We start from the raw sequence: 19456 nt of genomic DNA, 5'->3' as shown, positions 1-19456 counted from the left end.
AAGAAGTGTATCTTGTGAAGAATAACTATTTGCATATTTTAGATGTGCCAGGTATTATTATATATGTGCACATTTCTACTACTCATGGAAACACATTTTGAGGGCAGATTTGGGAGGGAATTTCTATAGATATACAGTGGTGTGTTGAATATTCAAAAGGTATCTGTTCTGTGAAAGGTATCTGTCTTATTGGCCTTCCATGGGACCTTGGAGAAGTGCACACACACACACACACACACTATTGTATCTGGCGGGGAAATGAATCCACCCCACAAAATTTGGCCCAACATAGTTTCCAAAATATCTTAATATACACACATTGTAATAGATGCAACTTTGTAATGAATATGTCTCAGATTTTAGCAAGTCTATTTAATACAACTAATTTTGGATCAAGTTCCAATGTGTTGCAACACGATAGTATGGAGAAATAACATCTGTTTTTTAATTGGAAGATATTATCTGTCCTTAGCAACAAAGTCCAGCACTAGTACATCCATGGCTGTCACGTGTATGTTTCTGTAGAAATGTGACATAGAAATCTTGTAAATGAATATATATCAACTGATTGATCATGTATTGGTATTCCTCAGTAATTACATTGTTGTTGTGTGCCTTCAAGTCATTTCTGATTTATTGTGACCTTAAGGCCAATCCCAATTCATGGGATTTTCTTGGCAGAATTTGTTCAGAGGAAGTTTGCCATTGCTTTCCTCTGAGGCCAAGAGAGTGTGACTTGCCCAAGGTCACCCACTGAGTTTCTATAGCTAAGTAAAAATTTGAACCTCAGTTTCCAGTCAGTCTAACACCCAAACTCTTATGCCATACTGACTCTCTGAATAATTACATAGAATGACATATTTTAACACATAGTTTGAATGCATAGATTGGACAAAAATTAATCATAGGTGTAGTTTATAATTTACAATTGAGGAGTTAAGGAAACTTTCCTACAACATAATTTAACTAAATTAACTTTGTGTGGGAACTAGAAAAGTGATATGATGAATTGGCCAAGAGAACCCACATGAGGATGGGAGGATCAATAACTCCTGGAAGATACTGTTGAAATGTAGTGTGTAGTGTGCCAAGAAACCATTGTCCCTGTTCAACCTACTAATGGTGTTCCCTTATGGCTAAGATGACTAACACACATTTCAGCACTATCTAACCCCTCATCCTCATGAGGGTGCCCTTGACCAGTTCATCACATCTCCTCTCTGGTGCCCACACTACATTCCAATACTCATTCATATGGTAAGCTACTCTTCTTGGCTTTAGGTAACATCCTTTGTCCCCCAGTAACCATCATTAAAACTGAAATTGCCACCTTATCTCTATATCTACAAAGGTTTTGAATTTCAACTGACATTCTCACACACATCTGGCTTACATAGGTCTGTCTCTGGATTCTCCACTCCACCCCATGCATCTGAGGAAATATGCTCATCTACGAAAGCTCATGGTACCAGATTCTTTCTTTCAGTTAGGCCTGAAACAGATGGGCCAAATAGAGTGGCTTCCGGCCACTTTGGGGGCTTGTCATTTATATGATGCACACCCACGAAGCAGCAAGAAGCTGCTGTGAGGCTGGCTAAGGCTGCCTGAGGCTGCCAGCAAAAGGAGCAGGCTAAATCACCTTCTGCCAGAGGCCTGTTTGGGACTGCAGCTGCCGCCTGTGGTAGAATTGAGCTATTTGGTTGCCACATTCTCAGACTGATCAAGGCCAGACCAGACTCTGGGCACTCCTTTTGGCCAGTCTGCTTCGGGCCCTAGTCGCATCCCTTTGTGTACTGATTTTCCAGTCTTTGACTTCAGGTACATATTGTTTTTGCTCCAGTTAGATACCATTTATATGAAACGTGTGAAATTTACCAATCTGAAATCCAGTAATACTCAAAATTCAGATGTTATAGAAGATACCTTTATAATCTGTGTGCTAGATCCTCATCCCCAAGCAGTGTACACAGGGGAAAAAATGTAATGTAGGCTGAGCTTCCCTTATCCATAATTGTAAAATCCAAAAAATTCCAAAAACCAAAACTTTTTTCATGGGTGGCTAAAATAGTGCCACTTTTGCTTTCTGGTGGTTCAGTGTATAGAAACTTTATTTAAAGTATTGCATAAAATTGCCCTCAGGCTATGTGTATAAGGTGTACATGAAACAGAAATGAATTTTGTGTTTCGACTCAGCTCCCATCTCCAAGATATCTCATTATGTACATATATGCAAATACAGGTATTTCAACATCCAGAAAAAAAATCCAAAATACTATTGATCCCAAGCATTGTGGATAAGGGAGATTCAACCTGTAAGTGGTTCCTGAAGTCTCAAGAATGTGACTGAAAAAGAGTGAATGAGAACTATGTCTATCAAAGGTGACATCATGGCTACAAACAGGATTGGGTGGGGGGAATAGAAGATAAAATTATGAGCACATGATGTAGGTATGTGTAATCCTTACAGCTCACATCTCTTCCTAGTCCTTGTTAATACACTCGTCCCCCGGGTTACGAAATTAATTCGTTCCGGCGCCATTTTCGTAACCCGGGGGACTTTCGTTAGCCGAATCCCCATAGGCGCTAATGGGGAAAAGCCGCGGCTCCGCCGCGGCTCCATTTAAAACAGCGCCGGCTTTTTTTCGCAAGCCGGGGAAACCTTCGTAACCCGGAAATAATTAATTAATTTTTTTTTTTTCGTATCCCGGGATTTTCGTATCGCGGCGCGTTCGTATCCCGGGGTACCAGTGTACTGAAGTTTTTTTTTCATATGTAGCTTTTCTGAAATTGGTTGCACAAAAGTAATAAGAACCTGACTCTAGAAACAACAAAGGCATCATGTTAACATCTCATTATGTTAGTCAAATGCAATAAGTAACACAAGACTGGGAAATCTAGGATTGAAAGATAGCTATGAAATCCCAACAGGTCATCTCTGTACAAAAGAATAACACAAAAATACTGTATTGAACGGTGAGAGCTAGAAAACTGGTGGGGAGGGGAGTACACATGCTCACTGCATTTGGAAAGATGAGTGATTTTACTATAAAGTTTATTCCAAATACAAAATCTTTTGAAGCATTTAAGACCTGAATAGTTGAGTTTGTGGAACAGGGAGCAGCAGAGAGAGATCTGTGGAGAGAATGCTGTGAATGAAGCATAAACAAATAAGAAAATAAATGTTACTGAACACAATTGCAAAATATAATGAAGGTGATCTCTGCAGCCATTGTGAATAACATGCTTATGAATACAGAAATACAGACCTGAGTGAAATATGACAATTTACAACAAAAATGTAAACATACCAGTATATGGAGCACTGCCTAAAATAATTCCACAAGTTATAGCAAAGTCAACATAAATAAAACATAAGATATAAAACAAAAGAATAAATGCAATCTGTAACAGTTTGCAGAAATATACTTCCTTAGTTGCTGACAAATCAGTAACAGTTTTTAATTACTGGCAACAAATCTGTAACTTTTGGTGGGGGGATAGTGATGGAGGCAAGCAATCTTTAAGATTCCTGGGAACTGTGTAGTTGTTTCATTGTGTTTCATCCTCAATAAGATATTTCCCATATTTAATGTGCCAGTTTCAATGGTGCCTGGGTTCTCAATGATAACTCACTCCTTTGGTTGCATTCTTGAAAAGACACTGCCTTGTATGTTGTGTCATTCCGTTTAGGTCTGTATTTTTGTAATCATTTGTCATTTATGTTGGCTATAGATATTACTTTCATTATATTTTTCAAGTGCATTCCTTATTATTATTATTATTAACCTTTATTTATAAAGTGCTGTAAATTTACACAGCGCTGTACATACAATCTTTTTAATTAGATGGTTCCCTGCCCTCAGGCTTACAATCTAAAAAGACACGACACAAAAGGAGAAGGGAGTGGTAGTGGGGAAGGGGATGAGGTCCAGCAGTTCTTTTCAACCTCCGAGGCCTGGACTGAGGCAGATGGACTGGAGGGAGGACTTGGCTTCTTGGAGCTAGCCTGCCTCTCTCTCCCTCAAGATGGTGGCTGAAGGGAGGGCTTGTCTTCTTCCAGGCAGGCCTGTTGGAGCTAGCCTGCCTCTATCTCCCTCAATACTTATAACTGTTTTGTTATTTGAACATGTATTTGTGATGGTCATTTTTGGTTTTTGTGTCTGTGGTTGAGACCCTTCCCTTCTGTATTTGTTGGTGTTATGGATGAAATAGCACTTTTCAGAATATCTGTTATAGAGCCAGAACTGGGAGATACCTTGGAGGGCATCTAGTTCATTCCCTTTCTCAGTGCAGCATCCCATAATGTGTTATGTAAGTACAAAATTATTGCTGTCTGTCTGTCTAACAGCTCTTACCATTAAAACATCCCTCCCAAAATTTAGCAAAATCTCCTTCTGGAAATTTACATCCACTGGTTTTAGGCCTGTCCTCAGGAGTAACAGAGAGCCAGCAGCCTGCTTTATATAATTAGGGAAGATATTCACATTTGTGGGCTTAACCAATCTTTCAGATGAAACTATGGGAAAAGCTTAATAATGTATTTTCAGAAGTGTCTTACCAAGATGATTATGACAATAGACATTGAAAAATAAGTACCATCTTGGAAGCACAGGGTGTAACAAATGAATCTATGGCTTATCCAGTTCAAACAGGTTTCTTCCAATACATGAACTGAAATATGCAAGAGACTGAACTATAAATTGAATTTCTCAGTCTTTTCGCTGTCAGTTTAGAGTATTTGGGATTAACAGAAATTCTGTTCAGAGTTCCATGCAGTAACAGGCAAATGCATATTGTTTTGATTTTTTATTAGACTGTTACACATCTAAAGAAAATACAGTGGTACCCCGGGTTACGAAATTAATTCGTTCCGCCGCCGCTTTCGTAACCCGGAAACTTTCGCTAGCCGAAAAGCCCATAGGCGCTAATAGCGAAAGCCGCGATTCCGTGTGAAATCGCGCCGAAAAGCACCAAATTTTTCTTCGTAACCCGAAATAACCTTCGTAACCCGGAAAAATGTTTTTAAATGGATTTTTTTCGTAACCCGGAAATTTCGTAAGGCGGCGCATTCGTATCCCGGGGTACTAGTGTACTGCATTGTGGTAGCTTGAGGAGGGATTGCAGCAACATTATAAAAGAGAAAAAGTCTATTTAACCTACTGCTTATGCTGACAGAAATCTCTTTCATTATTGCCACTCAAATTAACATTAAATTTTGTGTGTTGCTTCAGTGGTTCCAGTGAAACGTGCTTGTGGCAATCTGGCATTTTATGAAATTTCATTAAATCTATGACCCCTTATTTGGTGGAGATTTCCAGTGACTATCACAGTTTTATTGTTTCTCATGTCAAGCCACAGTCAATTTATTTGAAAAACAGTTCCCTGTGGCCAATATTCAAAATATGCAACTTGAGAAAAAAATGAGAGCTGATTCAGATTTGTATAATTTTTCCTTGAAAGAAGAAATGGAAGAGTGCACATAGCTATATCCACTTGCAGTACAAGTATGGTTGGATATTTAATATACTAACTACAGTATATAGCTGAATTCTCAGAGAAATTTGGTTTTTTTTACATTTTATATCTGCTATCCTGACATGGAAGAATGACCTCTGTGTGATAATATTAACATCATTTTATTTGAGGGCCTAGTAGAAACATTTATTACAGCAGAGATCAAACATTGACACAGTGTAGCTAAGCAAAGGAAATACTCAAAAGAATTTCTCAGTAATAAGTAGTATCAAACATTATACTGGTGCTGACAGAACCACACAATCCAGCAGAACTTGGAGTGATCCCACCTCCTTGTAGCCCTAAGTGTGCCTTCAAAGAAACTGTCTCTGTGCTGAACCAGTGTCTGTTTGTCAGTAGGAGACTGGATGAGAGCAAACGAGACAAGACACAGCTGCTCCTGGTTAGCCATAGGACAGATAAGGTAGTAGGGACTTTGTCTGTGCTGGATGGGGTTACCCTCCCCCTGAAATCTCAGACTCACAACTTGGGTGTTCTTTTGGACTGAGAATGGATGCCCAGGTTTTTGCAGTGTTCAGGAGTGCATTTGCACTGTTAAAACTAGTGTGCCAGCTGCTCCCGTTCCTTGAGATCTGACCAGGCTTTGATGACACATGCCTTGATTCCATCCTACTTGGACTACTGTAGCACACTCTGTTAAGGAAAATGCAACATGGGATATACAGTGACTGAAATAAAACATGTATGTGAGAGTCAGGATGACTCAGCAAAAGCAATTAGAAGCCACACTGGTGTAAATGGTAATGTAATTAGCAAGTCCTAAATGCCAAGGACAGAAATACAAAGTGGATAATTGAACACACCTGAGAATTGTTAAGTGGACAAGGTGAGATGGGATGGGATGAACAAAGAGAACCAATGAAAATGGTTGTACACACCCACTGGGTGGAAACTGACAGGAATGGGTGGTGTTTTCCAAGGGCTATAATAATTGCTATGAATCCCAATGTATTTTGTGGGTAGTAGTGAGGAGTATTGGATAATTTTGGAGCTGTATATAGTAGAATAAAGTAGATCTTTTATATAAGACTACTGAGTTGTCTGGTGTCTTGAGTGAAGATACAAGAGCCAGCTGGATCCTGAAGAAGTGTGAAGACTTCTGTGGAAGCAAGAGTGAGAAGGCTTGGAGAGTTTGTCAGGGTCTTCAGCCTATTCTCTGTAACTCTGCTGCTTTAGAGCAAAGCTTTAACCACTGGCCAAAACTGGTCAGCGCCGGTGTGTAACAAGGTGGTGAGTTCGAGCCAGAGGTGAAGAGCTACAACTCCCATCATCCCTGACACACTCTATGTGAGGCTGCCTTTGGAAACGGTTCAGAAATTTTAGCGGATTCAAAGCACAGCAGCCGGAATGCTGACCGGGACCAGTTACAGGGAGCGTGTTAACTCCCTTGTTGAAACAGCTTCATTGGCTAACAGTTTATTTCTGGGCACAATTCAAAGTGCTGGTCATGACCTATAAAGCCCTACACAGCTTAGGTCAAGACTGTTTGAAAAGCCATATTTCCCTATATCTGCCAGAGTTTTAAGATCATCTCTTTCTCTCAGTCACACCACCATCACAAACTTGCCTGCAGAGGACACAAGAGAGCTCTTTCTCGGTGGCTGTTCCCACCCTCTGGAATGTCAGGGATGATGGGAGTTGTAGCTCTTCACCTCTGGCTCGAACTCACCACCTTGTTACGCACCGGCGCTGACCAGTTTTGATCAGTGGTTAAAGCTTTGCTTCAAAAACAGCAGAGTTACAGAGAATAGGCTGAAGACCCTGACAAACTCTCCAAGCCTTCTCACTCTTGCTTCCACAGAAGTCTTCCCACTTCTTCAGGATCCAGCTGGCTCTTGTGTCTTCACTCAAGACACCAGACAACTCAGTAGTCTTATATAAAAGATCTACTTTATTCTACTATATACAGCTCCAAAACTATCCAATACAACAATACTCCTCACTCCTACTACCCACACAATACATTAGGAATCATAGCCATTATTATAGTCCTTGGATCATACCACCCACTCTTGTCAGTATCCACCCAGTGGGCGTGTACATCCACTCTCATTGGTTCTCTTGTTTCTACCCAGAATTGATGATTTCATCATCTCAGCCTTGACCACTTAACAATTCTCAGGTGTGTTCAATTATCCACTTTACATTTCTGTCCTTGGCATTCAGGACTTGTTAATTCCATTACCTTCTACACCTGTGTGGCTCTTAATTTGCTTCTGCTGAGTCACCCTGACTCTCACATACATGTTTTATTTCAATCACTGTATGTCCCATGTTGCTTTTTCCTTAACATGGAACTCCCTCCCAAAGGCAGCTACGTTGGCCCCCTCCCTGTTTTCTTTTTGCCAGCAGGCAAAAACATTTTTACTTAAGCAAGCTTTTTAATGCTTAAACAGATAAGGTTTTTAATGTAGATGTATGTTTTATCCATTTATAACTTTTTTCTGTTTTTTATCAGATTCATAGTATTTTAATGTGATATTTTTAAAATTTTGCTTCAACTTTTTGTAAACATTTTAAATATATTATGGAAACAATCTTGTATCCTGGCCTGGGAGAAAGGTGGCATATAAATAAAATAAATAAAGGATTCCACCTGACATGCTTCCCTGGAGTGTGGTGGAGTCTCCTCCTTTGGAGGTTTTAAACAGAGGTTGGATGGCCATCTGTCAGGGGTGCTTTGATTGTGTATTCCTTCATGGCAGAGGATTGGACTGGATGACCCTTGTAGTCTCTTCCAACTCTCAGATTCTAGAGAAATCCTAGAAAACTATTCCGAATGCTTGTCAGTGCTTTGTCATTAAACCAGAGCAAGCTTTTGAATGAGGTGTTAACAGTGCTTTGTCCTGATCCGCATACTCTTCAACTTCTATGTCAATCACTTAGATCAGAACTGGGCAGCTGTGTTAGGTATTGGGGCCAGTTTTTACACACCCTTGCAGCAGACCCACAGCTAGCCTCAGGACTGAAAAATAATCTGGAATCCCAACTTGGAAGTGACTAGAATTCATTCTGACCTCTGATGATTTTGGGGGGTTTCTGGGAGCTGCAACTGAGTATAATGTCAATTTTGACTCCTCCCCCAATTTTTAGCAGTACGGGGACCGGGGAGAGTCAACATGTCTGGGTGACAGTGCAAATTAACACCTAGAGCAAATTTGCCAACTGCCAAGAATGGAGAGTCCCACATTGGCTACATTCCCACCCCAAAACATGTCTACAGTCAGTTCCAGGACCCATGGTGAATACCAAAATCCATGAATGCTTAACCTCATGGATACCTAAGTCTCCTTATATACAATGGCATAGTAAAATGGTGCTCCCTTATAGAATGGCAAATTCAAGTTTTTTTAAAATTATTTTTTAAAACTATTTTCAAGCTGTGAATGGTCGCATCCAGGGATGTGGAGGAGAGACTATATATGGTGTTTGATTGTATTTTAATTGTGTGCAGATTTGTCCTTCATACTCTCTAGGCGGGAGCCGGGGGGGGGGGGCATTTTGATTAAAAAAAAGTTGTGTGCGATGAGGTTCTGGGAGCCTCAAAGTGGCCTTGGATGCCCACATACAGCTCATGGGCCATACCTTGCCCATCCTTGTTCTAGGAGATGCAGAGTATCAGAGACAGTCTCTGTGCTGAAATGGATTGCACTGCCAGACATGATATTTTCTGATGATTATTAATGGTTTAAGGCTGTTTTGAGGTGCCATTCCCCCAGGTTTTAATGCTAAAAAGTGCAGGTATTTTTTTTTCAGCTGCAAAAGTGGGAGTCACTCTAAAAAATGGGAGACAGGGGCTTTAGAGTACCAAAGACTACACACAACCCATCTCCCTAAAGTGCTGCTTGTGAGAGGCAACATAATTCCTATCCCTGACTTAGAACTTAGAAAGGATATGGTTGCCCTGTTTAAATATTTGAAGGGATGTCATATTGAGGAGGGAGCAAGCTTGTTTTCTGCTGCTCCAGAGAGCAGGACCTGGAACAATGGATGCAAGCTACAGGAAAAGAGATTCCACCTCAACATTAGGAGGAATGTCCTGACAGTAAGGGCTGTTCGACAGTGGAACACACTCCCTCGGAGTGTGGTGGAGTCTCCTTCTTTGGAGGTCTTTAAGCAGAGGCTGGATGGCCATCTGTCAGATATGCTTTGATTGAGATTTCCTGCATGGCAGGGGGCTGGACTGGATGGCCCTTGTGGTCTCTTCCAACTCTACGATTCTATGAGACAAACCTTACACCTCGCCTGGTCAACAGCTTTTTGTGTATTTGAAGTATGTTGTTGTTGTTGTGTGCCATCAAGTCATTTCCAACTTATGGCGGCCCTAAGGCAAACTATCTTGGGCTGTTCTTGGCAAGATTTGTTCAGAGAGGTTTGCCTTTGCCTTCCTCTGAGGCTGAGAGAGAATGACTTGCCCAAGTTCGCCCTGTGAAAGGGCATTTGAACCTTGGTCTCCAGAGTTGTAGTCCAACACTCAAACCACTACACCACATATTATCATGTCCTAAAGTAGTTTCAAGTTTTATCTAGTTTGAAAAAGACAAGTATTGACTAAAGTGGAAGAATTAGTCGGATAAACAATAAAATAATTTTTAAAAGAATCATTTGTGATTGCAGCTTTAATAATTGGTGCTGAAGGTGCTGTTTAGCAGGTAAATGTAATGAAGGCACAGAAGGCAGTGGATGGATGAAAGAGAAAACCAAAGTGCATATTAAAACCTTGTTAGGCTGAACAATGACAGACTAAACACAAGGATCAAAGGTGTTGTTTATTGTTTCCCATGAAAATAAACATGTAGCTTTTGTGCATTTGCTTGTAAATAAGAACTACAGTGTGCAACAGGATTCATTCTAAAGTAAGTGAACATAGGACTGCAGTCTTAAATGTTAAATATGTAGACTGTGGCTTAAAGTGTTGAGTGTTAATAAAATGTTGTTGTAGTTTACAGCTACTAAGGTCTTTTGTTTTCTGTAACAGTTTGCAAAGTTACTTTCTGTTTCCTGTTTCTTTTAATATTTCTCTATAAACATGTTTATTAGGAATATACATAAACCCCAAAAAGGGATAAATTAAGTGTACATCTAAATAGCCACCTAAATATTAGTGGCAGTTCAGAAGGCAGACAGCAAAATTCATTGGCAGCAGGAACAGTTTTTTTGTTGACTTCTTCTTTCCCCTGTTAAATGCTCCATAATCAAATAGCATCATTTTAAACATATTTGGATGGTTTGTTTGTTTTTAAATGACCAGCTGAAGCAGGAGGAGCAGAGCTGTCACTGGTGCATTTTGCCCCTTTAAACCCAAATTTGCCTTTTGTGCCAAAATTCATAGTGATTTCAGCTTCGTTTTTTCCTCCTTGCCCCTCATCCCAAATTTGGGAGTAAAGTTCCCAAATAAAAATATTGTGCCTCAGTCCTAATATAATCTATTTAGAACAGTAGAAATAATAATCAAGGAAAATATGTTTTAACTGACAGAATCTTGACAACTTAAAAATGGCATCAAAAATCCCCTGAAGAAAAGGGGAGAAGTGTAGTTCTTCTAAAAGTAAATGCATAATATTCAAAAAGTATGCATAGGCCGGTTACACACCGGCACTTTAGTGCGTGACGAGCACGCACTAGGGTTACAAAAGGGCGGTGCTTCCGCACCGCCCTAACCCTAGTGCGTGCTCATCACGCACTAAATGGCGGCGGCCCTTCCATACGGCCGCCGCCGTGAGGACGTCACAGCTGCGCCGCCTCTAGACGGGGCGGCGCGGACGTGACGTCCTCAATCCGCAGCAGGGCACCTAGGGCGCCCTTTCCGCGGACCAGGAAGGAGCTCTGTTTCGGAGCTCCTTCTTGGTCCGCGGCGCCGCTTTGCTTTGCTGGGCGCAGCCTTCAGATGGCTGTGCCCAGCGAAGCAAGGGAGAAAGGGGCCAAGTGGCCCCTTTCTCCCCCTCCCCGCCGCCGCGGGGTGTCCTTGGGGCTTGAAGCCCCAGGGACACCCCTTTTCAGGCTGCAGGGAAGCAGCGTTTTGCTGCTTCCCCGCAGCCTGAAAAGCGGCGGATCGGGGCCTCAGCGGCTGCCGGTGTAGCCACTGAAGCCCCGATACTCCGGGGAAAGGGGCGGGTCCAGACTGCCCCAAATGGGCGGTCTATAACCCGCCCCCGAGAAGAAGGTACTTATTTAACTGTAAATATATTACAAATTAAATAATAATATATTTTCTTTAATATAAATCAAATTGTGAGGGAAATCCAGAATGAAAGAGTCACAGCTCTTAATGTCCATGGAAAAAGTGGACAGAAATATTGTTGGTAAGAATTGCAGGAGAATACAAAAACAGCAGCAATGGTAAACAAATTGTGCTGTTTTCAGCTAACAGAACTAATTCTTATCCAAGTTGCAGTGGGTTTATAGGGCAAGTGAATATTGTTTATTTTTTGTTTGTTTTATTAATTTATATCCCGCCTTTCTCTCAATAATGAAACTTTAAGGTAGCTGAGAGCATATTTAAAATAATACAGATTAAATTACAGAAAACAGTCAATAAAATATAAATATAAAAGTTATTTAAAATAACTTACGAAATTGAAAACATTTAAAACATTAAAATTCATTAAATGACTACATGCAAATTTTAAAACAGCACCGCCCAGCATTAAAAGCCCACGCCAGTCAGCCTGGTGGCATAGAAATATTTCAACTTGCTGATGGAAGGGCAAGGATGGGCCATTCTGGCTTCCTTAGGGAGGAAGTGCCAAAGTGAGAGCAGCAGCCAAGAAGGTCCTCTTCCTTTTTCCCACCAAACAAGCCTGAGAAAATGATGGGACAGAATGAAACAGTGATGATGGAGAGAATCCCTGGGAATAGCAAGGAAAGAAACATATGTATCCTATAGTAAGCTATAATCTCCAATTTGAAATTGCTTTACTTGAAAACAACATGGACATTATTGTGTGGAATGAACAGAAATGATGAAAACAATGGGCTCTACTTAGTTGCTTGTCTGAATTCAGAAGAAGCTTTAAAGCTCTAAAAAATGTAGAACCAGCTTCCCAAGTTCAGATTATTTAAGTATTTTATCCTACACTGCTGCTAATACTAATAATAGTTCCTCTTTTTGTCATTTATATCTTGTCACCTTCTCAGTTATCCTTTTATCCCCTTATACAGTTAAAACATATTCCAACTTCGTTTCTGCTAAGCTTGCATTCCTGATGCCTAGTGTGTTCTCTCCAGGCTTTTCTCATCCCAACATATACTACTTTATAAATGTAATCCTCTTTCCAAAATAAATTAATTTCAGCAAGAGGATAGGCCAGTAGAAATGCATTACACATCCGGAACAGCCTCTGTTAAAAGGAAATGGTTCACTTAATGGAGACAGAGTAGAAGTGTGTCTGAAATCAGTTGTACAGAGTATTTTCTGCTCTTGTCCTGCTTTTGTTTTACCATGCTGAAAGTGCCCTCCATAGATCAAAAGCAGTGACTTGCAAACCAGTAGGCAAAAGAAGTGAGCAGGAGCCAATAGTATTTAAACTAGTGTCATGAGAGTTATGAAACTATCAGTTTGATTCTTTTTAGAACACTCTTTCATTAGACTTCTTAAAATATTTATATTTCTCTTCATTCTAGAGTAAAAGTTATAGAACTCCAGTCCTTGGTTAGAATCCACCTGTTTGGCTGTTTTTGTTTTGTTTTGTTTTTTAAATGAGCAAATAGAAGCAGGTCCTTAAGCAGAGGCCCCCAAAATGTCAACTTTTATTAAGATCTAAGCATTTCAAAGCTACAGTACTTGCAGGTTAGGATGAACAAATGCTTCAAGGCACTCAGAATAAAAACACCATAGCCATGGTAGGGATGTAAGTTTAGATATTGGAGCTCAGCATGGCTGAGGATGACAGTGGCAAACTCCCTCTGAAGAAACTTGCCAAGAAAACCCTATGATAGGTTCACTTTAGGGTTGCCTTAAGTCAGAAATGACTTGAAGGCACGCAACAACAACAAAGGGAAAGGCCTAGGACTGATGGCTGCCATTATGTTCTCAAGTGGATGGTTCAACTTGTTCAGACCACATATTGCATCCATAGGATGGTGGAGATATATGCCCTCAATCTTCTATCCCATAAACTCTTATTTTGGGTCGCATATTCCATGATGTGATAGAAATGCACAATATAAATAAGTTTTATAACAGGATCAGGATTATAAGGAAGGCTAAAGGAGAAATCCACTATCACTGGTAATGGTAATACCTTGTGCTAGGTGTCCAAGGCAAGAGATCGATGTTCCAATCTGTTACTGCCTTTGCTCCTTACTCTTTCCTTCAATTTTTCTTCTACCTTGCCATCTGGTCAAATAACTTTTCATTCTCTACGTATCTAGTGTTAAATTAATAATCAATTCTACGTAATTTAAAAAAAAAAAAAAACTAATAGCCAGTTGGAAAGCAATGTCAGCTAAAGGGGAATTAACAAAGAGGAAAAGGAGGAATTCAGAATCAGATGAGGATGGAAAAGTGCTCTGTACCTCCACACTAAAAAGATGCTGGAGACTAGAAACATCACTAAAACTACTTAGGTAGGCGCAGGCATGCCATCCTTAGAGCAAGGAAATGAAGAAAAACTTATTACTGATAAGTCAGTTGGTTGCCAAGAAGCATTTTACAGACCAAATTTTAGAATCAATATTGAAGAATATTTTCCTGACATCTAGTGGGACCGAGGCAGAAGGGAAGACCCTGTTAAACACAACCATTCTAGAAGTGGTAAGAATTAAAACAACAATAGTTTAAAAGTGGTTGATTGTTACCAAGAATGGCCATTCTAGGAACACTGATAAAGCTATCTGTAAACTTTTCTGTATTGTTCAATTGTGTAGTCATGCAAGGTTATATAACAAACTGAAGGAGAGAGTAAGGAGCAACAATAATAACAGATTGGAGAATTGGTCTCCTGCGTTTGGCATAAGGGAGTAACCCATTAGTAATGGATTACTCCTTCAGCCTTCCTAGAAGGACCATTTTTGGTAAGTATCAACCCCTCATTTTGTCAGTAAATGCCATCTATTTTCCATGACGCATTTGCTAGATGAAACTATTCTGATGTAACTTCAGGTTGTACAGAATTATTGTTTCCTACTTACATAGATTTTCAGAAGTGCTTAAAGCTGTTGAAGAGAGGTTTTTTCCCCCAAGCGTTAAGAAAAGGTTAGTTCAATAGTTTAGTTACTGAAGAGATTGGTATTTACTATAGTGGGTGAAACCCAGTGAGAGAGAACATTGGGGCCATTTCAGCAGAGGAAAAAGCAACAAAGGCAGAACACATCAGATTTCTGTTCAAATTAGAATTAGGAGGTACTAATTTGTCTGTCTGTAATCCAGTGATTCTACAAGTAGTTGGGATCACATGTTAAGTAGCCATTCTGCAATATTGCCTAATAAATTTCTTTCTGAGCTAAACATATTTTAAGCATCTAGTTCACAGTTGTCCCGCTACTATACCCATTTTTCATCCTTTCCTATATCATAGAAAACATTTTTGCAGTGTTTTCATGAAAACACTGATGTATTCCTCATCTCTAAATTTTCCCTGTCACTGACGTTGTTTCCCAGATGATCTAACATCTAACATAAATCTTTTCACTGGAAGTTTTACAAACAGCTTCAATAAAGCAACTGTGAAGAAAATCTGTCAACAAATATTGCATATATTGTAATATTTATAAAAGATGATCTAATCTGGTACATCCAGTTCAGTTTCTTTAAATAAATAAAAAATTTGCTTCCCTCTGGTAAATGTTTGAATCTGAGAAAGAAAGAAATAGAAAAAATAGCATTGCAGCAGAAAAAAACATGATAGTGCCTTTTTACTCTGTTTTTGCAATCTATCATGAAACCACAGCATTAATATTTCAGTCAAATGCAAGTCCCTCTCCAGTTGTGGTAAAGTACAAATAGAAATTTTGGGAGATATAGTCACAGATGTGTAGTTGACTCTGAGCAGAGTATCCTATGAATGTTTAGCATAGTGAAGTAAGCTGCATGCTGTTAGTTACCTTTCATTGACAGTGACCAAGAAGCTATATCACATTACCTAGAGCTCCTGATGTTATCTTTAGCAGTCTTTAGCATAATCACTGTGAATACCATTTAGCAAGTCTTAATTCACATTCAGATTTTTTTTTCCCATAAACCATGCTTCTATTTAACACTGTCTTTCAGCTGGAAAAGGCTATCCCTGTGAAGACTGTAATATAGTACTGAACTCCATAGAGCAGTACCAAGCTCACATCAGCGGCTTCAAACACAAGAACCAGTAAGTGTTTAAATGTTCTGCTGTCTGGAGTAGCTAATTATGCATCCTGCCACAATAGGAAGCTCTGTCACAAATATGGGTTACATGTGCTGGCCAAATGGCTGTAATAAAGTTATTATTATTATTATAATATGGGTTACATTTAATAATTAGATTGTAATTATTAAAATGAAGATACACATTTCCTAAACAATGATGTATATATGGCAAATAAAATGTATTAATGTACAAATATAATATTGTTTTTAGGTGTTCATTGTTACAACCAGGCCTTACATGTGTTGGTTGTACTGTACCATACTATACCATATATACTTGACTATAAGTCAACCTCATGTATAAGTCAAGGACAGGTATTGGGGCCAAAATTATGGATTTTGCCATGACCTGTGGATAAGTCAAGGGTAAAACCTGGAGGCTCTTTCAGTGTGTGTATGTGTGTGCACAGCAAGAGAGACTCTAAGTGATGCTATTTGCTTCAGCCTTCACCCAAACAGAAGGGGCAGGAGAGGGACTCTGTTTAACAGCAGTTATCCAGGACTTTTCCTGCTTGGTTCAAGAAGAAAAGAAACTCTGTCCCTACCACATGGGGAAATCTGAAAGAGCTGCTATCACATTACCATACTGACCTGTAAATAAATCGACCTGGGATTTTGGGCTCAATTTTTGGACATACATTTTTAGATTTATAGACGAGTATATATGGTATATATTTTGCATACTTTTCCTGGCCCATCTGTCCATATCTGATAGGTTGAAATAAGATTTTCTTAGTGTGCAGGTGAAGCATTTGATCAGATGAAAATGAAATGCTTGTGTTTCTAGGTAGGTCATAAATATGCATACAGTGTGGCTTTTTTTTACGCAGGGGATCTGTTCTGGAACCACCACAACCCCCCCCCTCGCATTAAAAAAATGCGTATGCTCGAGCCCCATTGAAAATAATGAGGCTTGTGCGTGACGCGGTGCGGCGCCAGAGGCACGCACCCCAAAACTCTTAATGGGATGCATCACCTTGCGCGCTTCCGCAGGCTTTCTGGCAGCTTTCAGCATATGCTGAAAGCCGCGTATGGTGCGTCCGCATATGACGCGGGCGCACTGTATTTGAAAAACAATTTTTAATGATTCTTCATTTACGTAGAAAACCTTTGTTTGCTGCAATGTATCTGGAAGAGATACTGTTTTATTTAGAAACCAACTGTATGTTTGGATTATTTAACGTTAGCCTCATACTTAAGAGGAAATTAATAGCTTTACTTTTTAATTTAACAAAAATAAAAAATCTGATTTTTAAAAAATCTATAACAATCCTTTTTTGTACAAATTACAGTAGTTCTCTTGGCTTACCTGTAATAAGATCCAATTAATCTGCAAGCTTCTCAAATATGGGATACTGAAGTAAAAGGTCTGCTTGTACCAAAATAAGCACTTTCAGGAACAGTGGCATTTATAAGCCAAATGAGCACAGTGCAGAATTTCCAAATGACATCATCTCATCTGACTCTCTTTCACTTCGCCTGAAGAAATACAAAGAAGACAATTAGCAACTGTACCTTCTTTAGTATGGATGTTGTCTTCTGGTTTTCTTCACATGAGCTTCAAGCACTTTGAGACATCAGCCCTCTTATCTCCTTGGTTACTCTCTTTATGAGCAGCAAGTTCAAGGTGTCATACACACTACCATTCAGTTTCCCTAACATTTTTCATTTGGATGAAGCTTGCAATAAAAACATCTTAATATAACCTGCCATAAAAAGACCAAATCACCAGAGGATTTCTCAAAAAACTGCATAGAGCAAAACCTTTCACAAAGGGCATGCTGCCCGGTATTGTGTGCAAGAACATGACGAGTTTTCAGGATGGGGAAGAATAAAAGGAAAACCTTTCTACTACATCCTTTGACATACAGATTATTTTTTATGTATTCATTTTTCTGTGGTCACTTAGAATACCATGGAGTCACCACAGAACCTGGAGACTCAATGGATATGAATTAAATGAACAAAATTTCAGTGTAATTGAGCTGGGTAATGCTAGATTACTGTGGTAACTTGTAGTCCATGAAAGTCTATTGAATGCTACATGCAGCATACTGATACATTTTCTTTGTCAAGTCTGCTGTATATTAAGATATTAGTATTTTAATGGCAAACCTAACATTTCTGGCTAGAACACTGCAAGTAGGATTTTCAACCTGATGTAGGCAATTGATTTAATGTATTTTGAAAGAGTATAAATAATCTTCATTGGTCCTTCCTTATCTCATTCTACAGTATACCAGGAGGAATTCCTGTTACAGCTCGGTATCCGAGGACGCTGTATACACGGGAGGAGACAACCGGCCCTGATGGTTACAGCTATTTCAGCCAAGATCTCTAGAACACGTTCCAGTGCTATTTTTGGATTGCCAGTGGCCAAAAGTGAACATCTTTTACCAGCCCACTATGATTTTATTGTTCCTCTGGCTAAATGAAACCCTCCTGTCCTGCAGTGTACTGGATTAGCAGGGTGAGGACTAACTATTGGCTAAAGGAGCTAGAAAGGACAGATATACTAGTTGACATTTGCTCAGTCCTTTAGAATAGTTTTCATTGTGTATTCTCTTGCTGTACTAGCTGATGGGTGGGGTGGGGGTTGTGTCTGACACAAGCAAGGCTTGGCATCTGACAGTGTTCCATCTTGAGCCCATCCTTTCCTTCTGCCTAGAAGAAGCAGAAGAAAATTCTACATCCAGTACCAGCCAGAGGAGATGAACTTTTGGAAGAAAGCTTGTTATTCCTGGTAACAGTGCTTGTTAAGTGTGAGATATAAAATGGGCTTAACAGACAGATGAATGATGATATTCTCCTCACCTGGAATGGAGCATTACATTGCTGTGTTTGTCTTGCTCCCTCCTGAATTAACTGGGTTTGTGTGAAGACTTTCCTAGGTCATCAGTTTGCCATTTGCATCCTTTTTGTTGTTCTGCAGATTTTGGTTCTGGAACATCTGGTGATTAATAAAATTGTTTCCATTAGTACTGTGACGAATCTGCTTCAGAAGGGCAAGCAGGTGGAGGCCCTGCTGAAGCAATTAGCAGTGGTTCCAGCAAACTGCACTTCTTTCTCAGTTCCTCAAATTCTTCTTATTGGAAACTGTGTTTGAACCTAGATGTGTATACAAGGTTCTGTTGTGTTAAAATGTTTATCAAAAATCTCTAGATGTAGTGGAGACTTCTAAATTTTGTTATTTCTCAGAAGTTTAAAGAATTTTAGCAGATATTTACACAGGAATGGCAAAACCAAGAGAAATGTGACACAAGAAGCTAAATTTTGCTGTTACCTTTCTTATTCCTGATATCATCTTTGTCCTCATTCTAAATGAGAGAACAGTACTTTGCATAGCAGTTCTAAGCTTTGTAAATTGAATTGCCACCTCTCAAGGCTCTGGCTGTAGATACCCTACCTTAAAAAGCCTTTATATATTAACCCTTACAGTTCCATTTGTGCAAAATCTATTTCTGAATTGTCTCTGTGCTCTAGAGATTCTATTTTAGAGATCTATTTCTAATAACTTCCTGAGACTCAGGAAGGAATGTAGGTGCCTGATGAGAGTGCTGATTGAGATGAATTGATTCC

The 19456-nt window shown here is 39.6% G+C and overlaps 1 protein-coding gene across 3 annotated transcripts in view; it reads left to right on the top strand.

Moving 5' to 3' along the window:
• Window positions 1–18855, top strand: part of ZNF346 (zinc finger protein 346) — a 39919-nt gene extending 21064 nt beyond the window's left edge. For all 3 annotated transcript variants that reach the window (XM_089527221.1, XM_089527217.1, XM_089527212.1), the window contains exons 6-7: window positions 15746–15839; window positions 18113–18855. In XM_089527221.1, the coding sequence (XP_089383347.1) occupies window positions 15746–15839; window positions 18113–18218 (200 nt within the window). In that variant the 3' untranslated portion in view covers window positions 18219–18855. The remainder of the gene's footprint in view (window positions 1–15745; window positions 15840–18112) is intronic.
• The last annotated feature ends 601 nt before the right edge of the window (window positions 18856–19456 follow it).

The sequence above is a fragment of the Sceloporus occidentalis genome, unplaced genomic scaffold (genome assembly GCF_023333645.1).
Source record: "Sceloporus occidentalis isolate IW3139 unplaced genomic scaffold, rSceOcc1.0.p SCAF_1, whole genome shotgun sequence".
NCBI classification, from domain to species: Eukaryota; Metazoa; Chordata; class Lepidosauria; order Squamata; family Phrynosomatidae; genus Sceloporus; species Sceloporus occidentalis.
The sequence above is the reverse complement of the archived record's forward strand: the minus strand, read 5'-3'. Positions and strand labels throughout refer to the sequence as shown.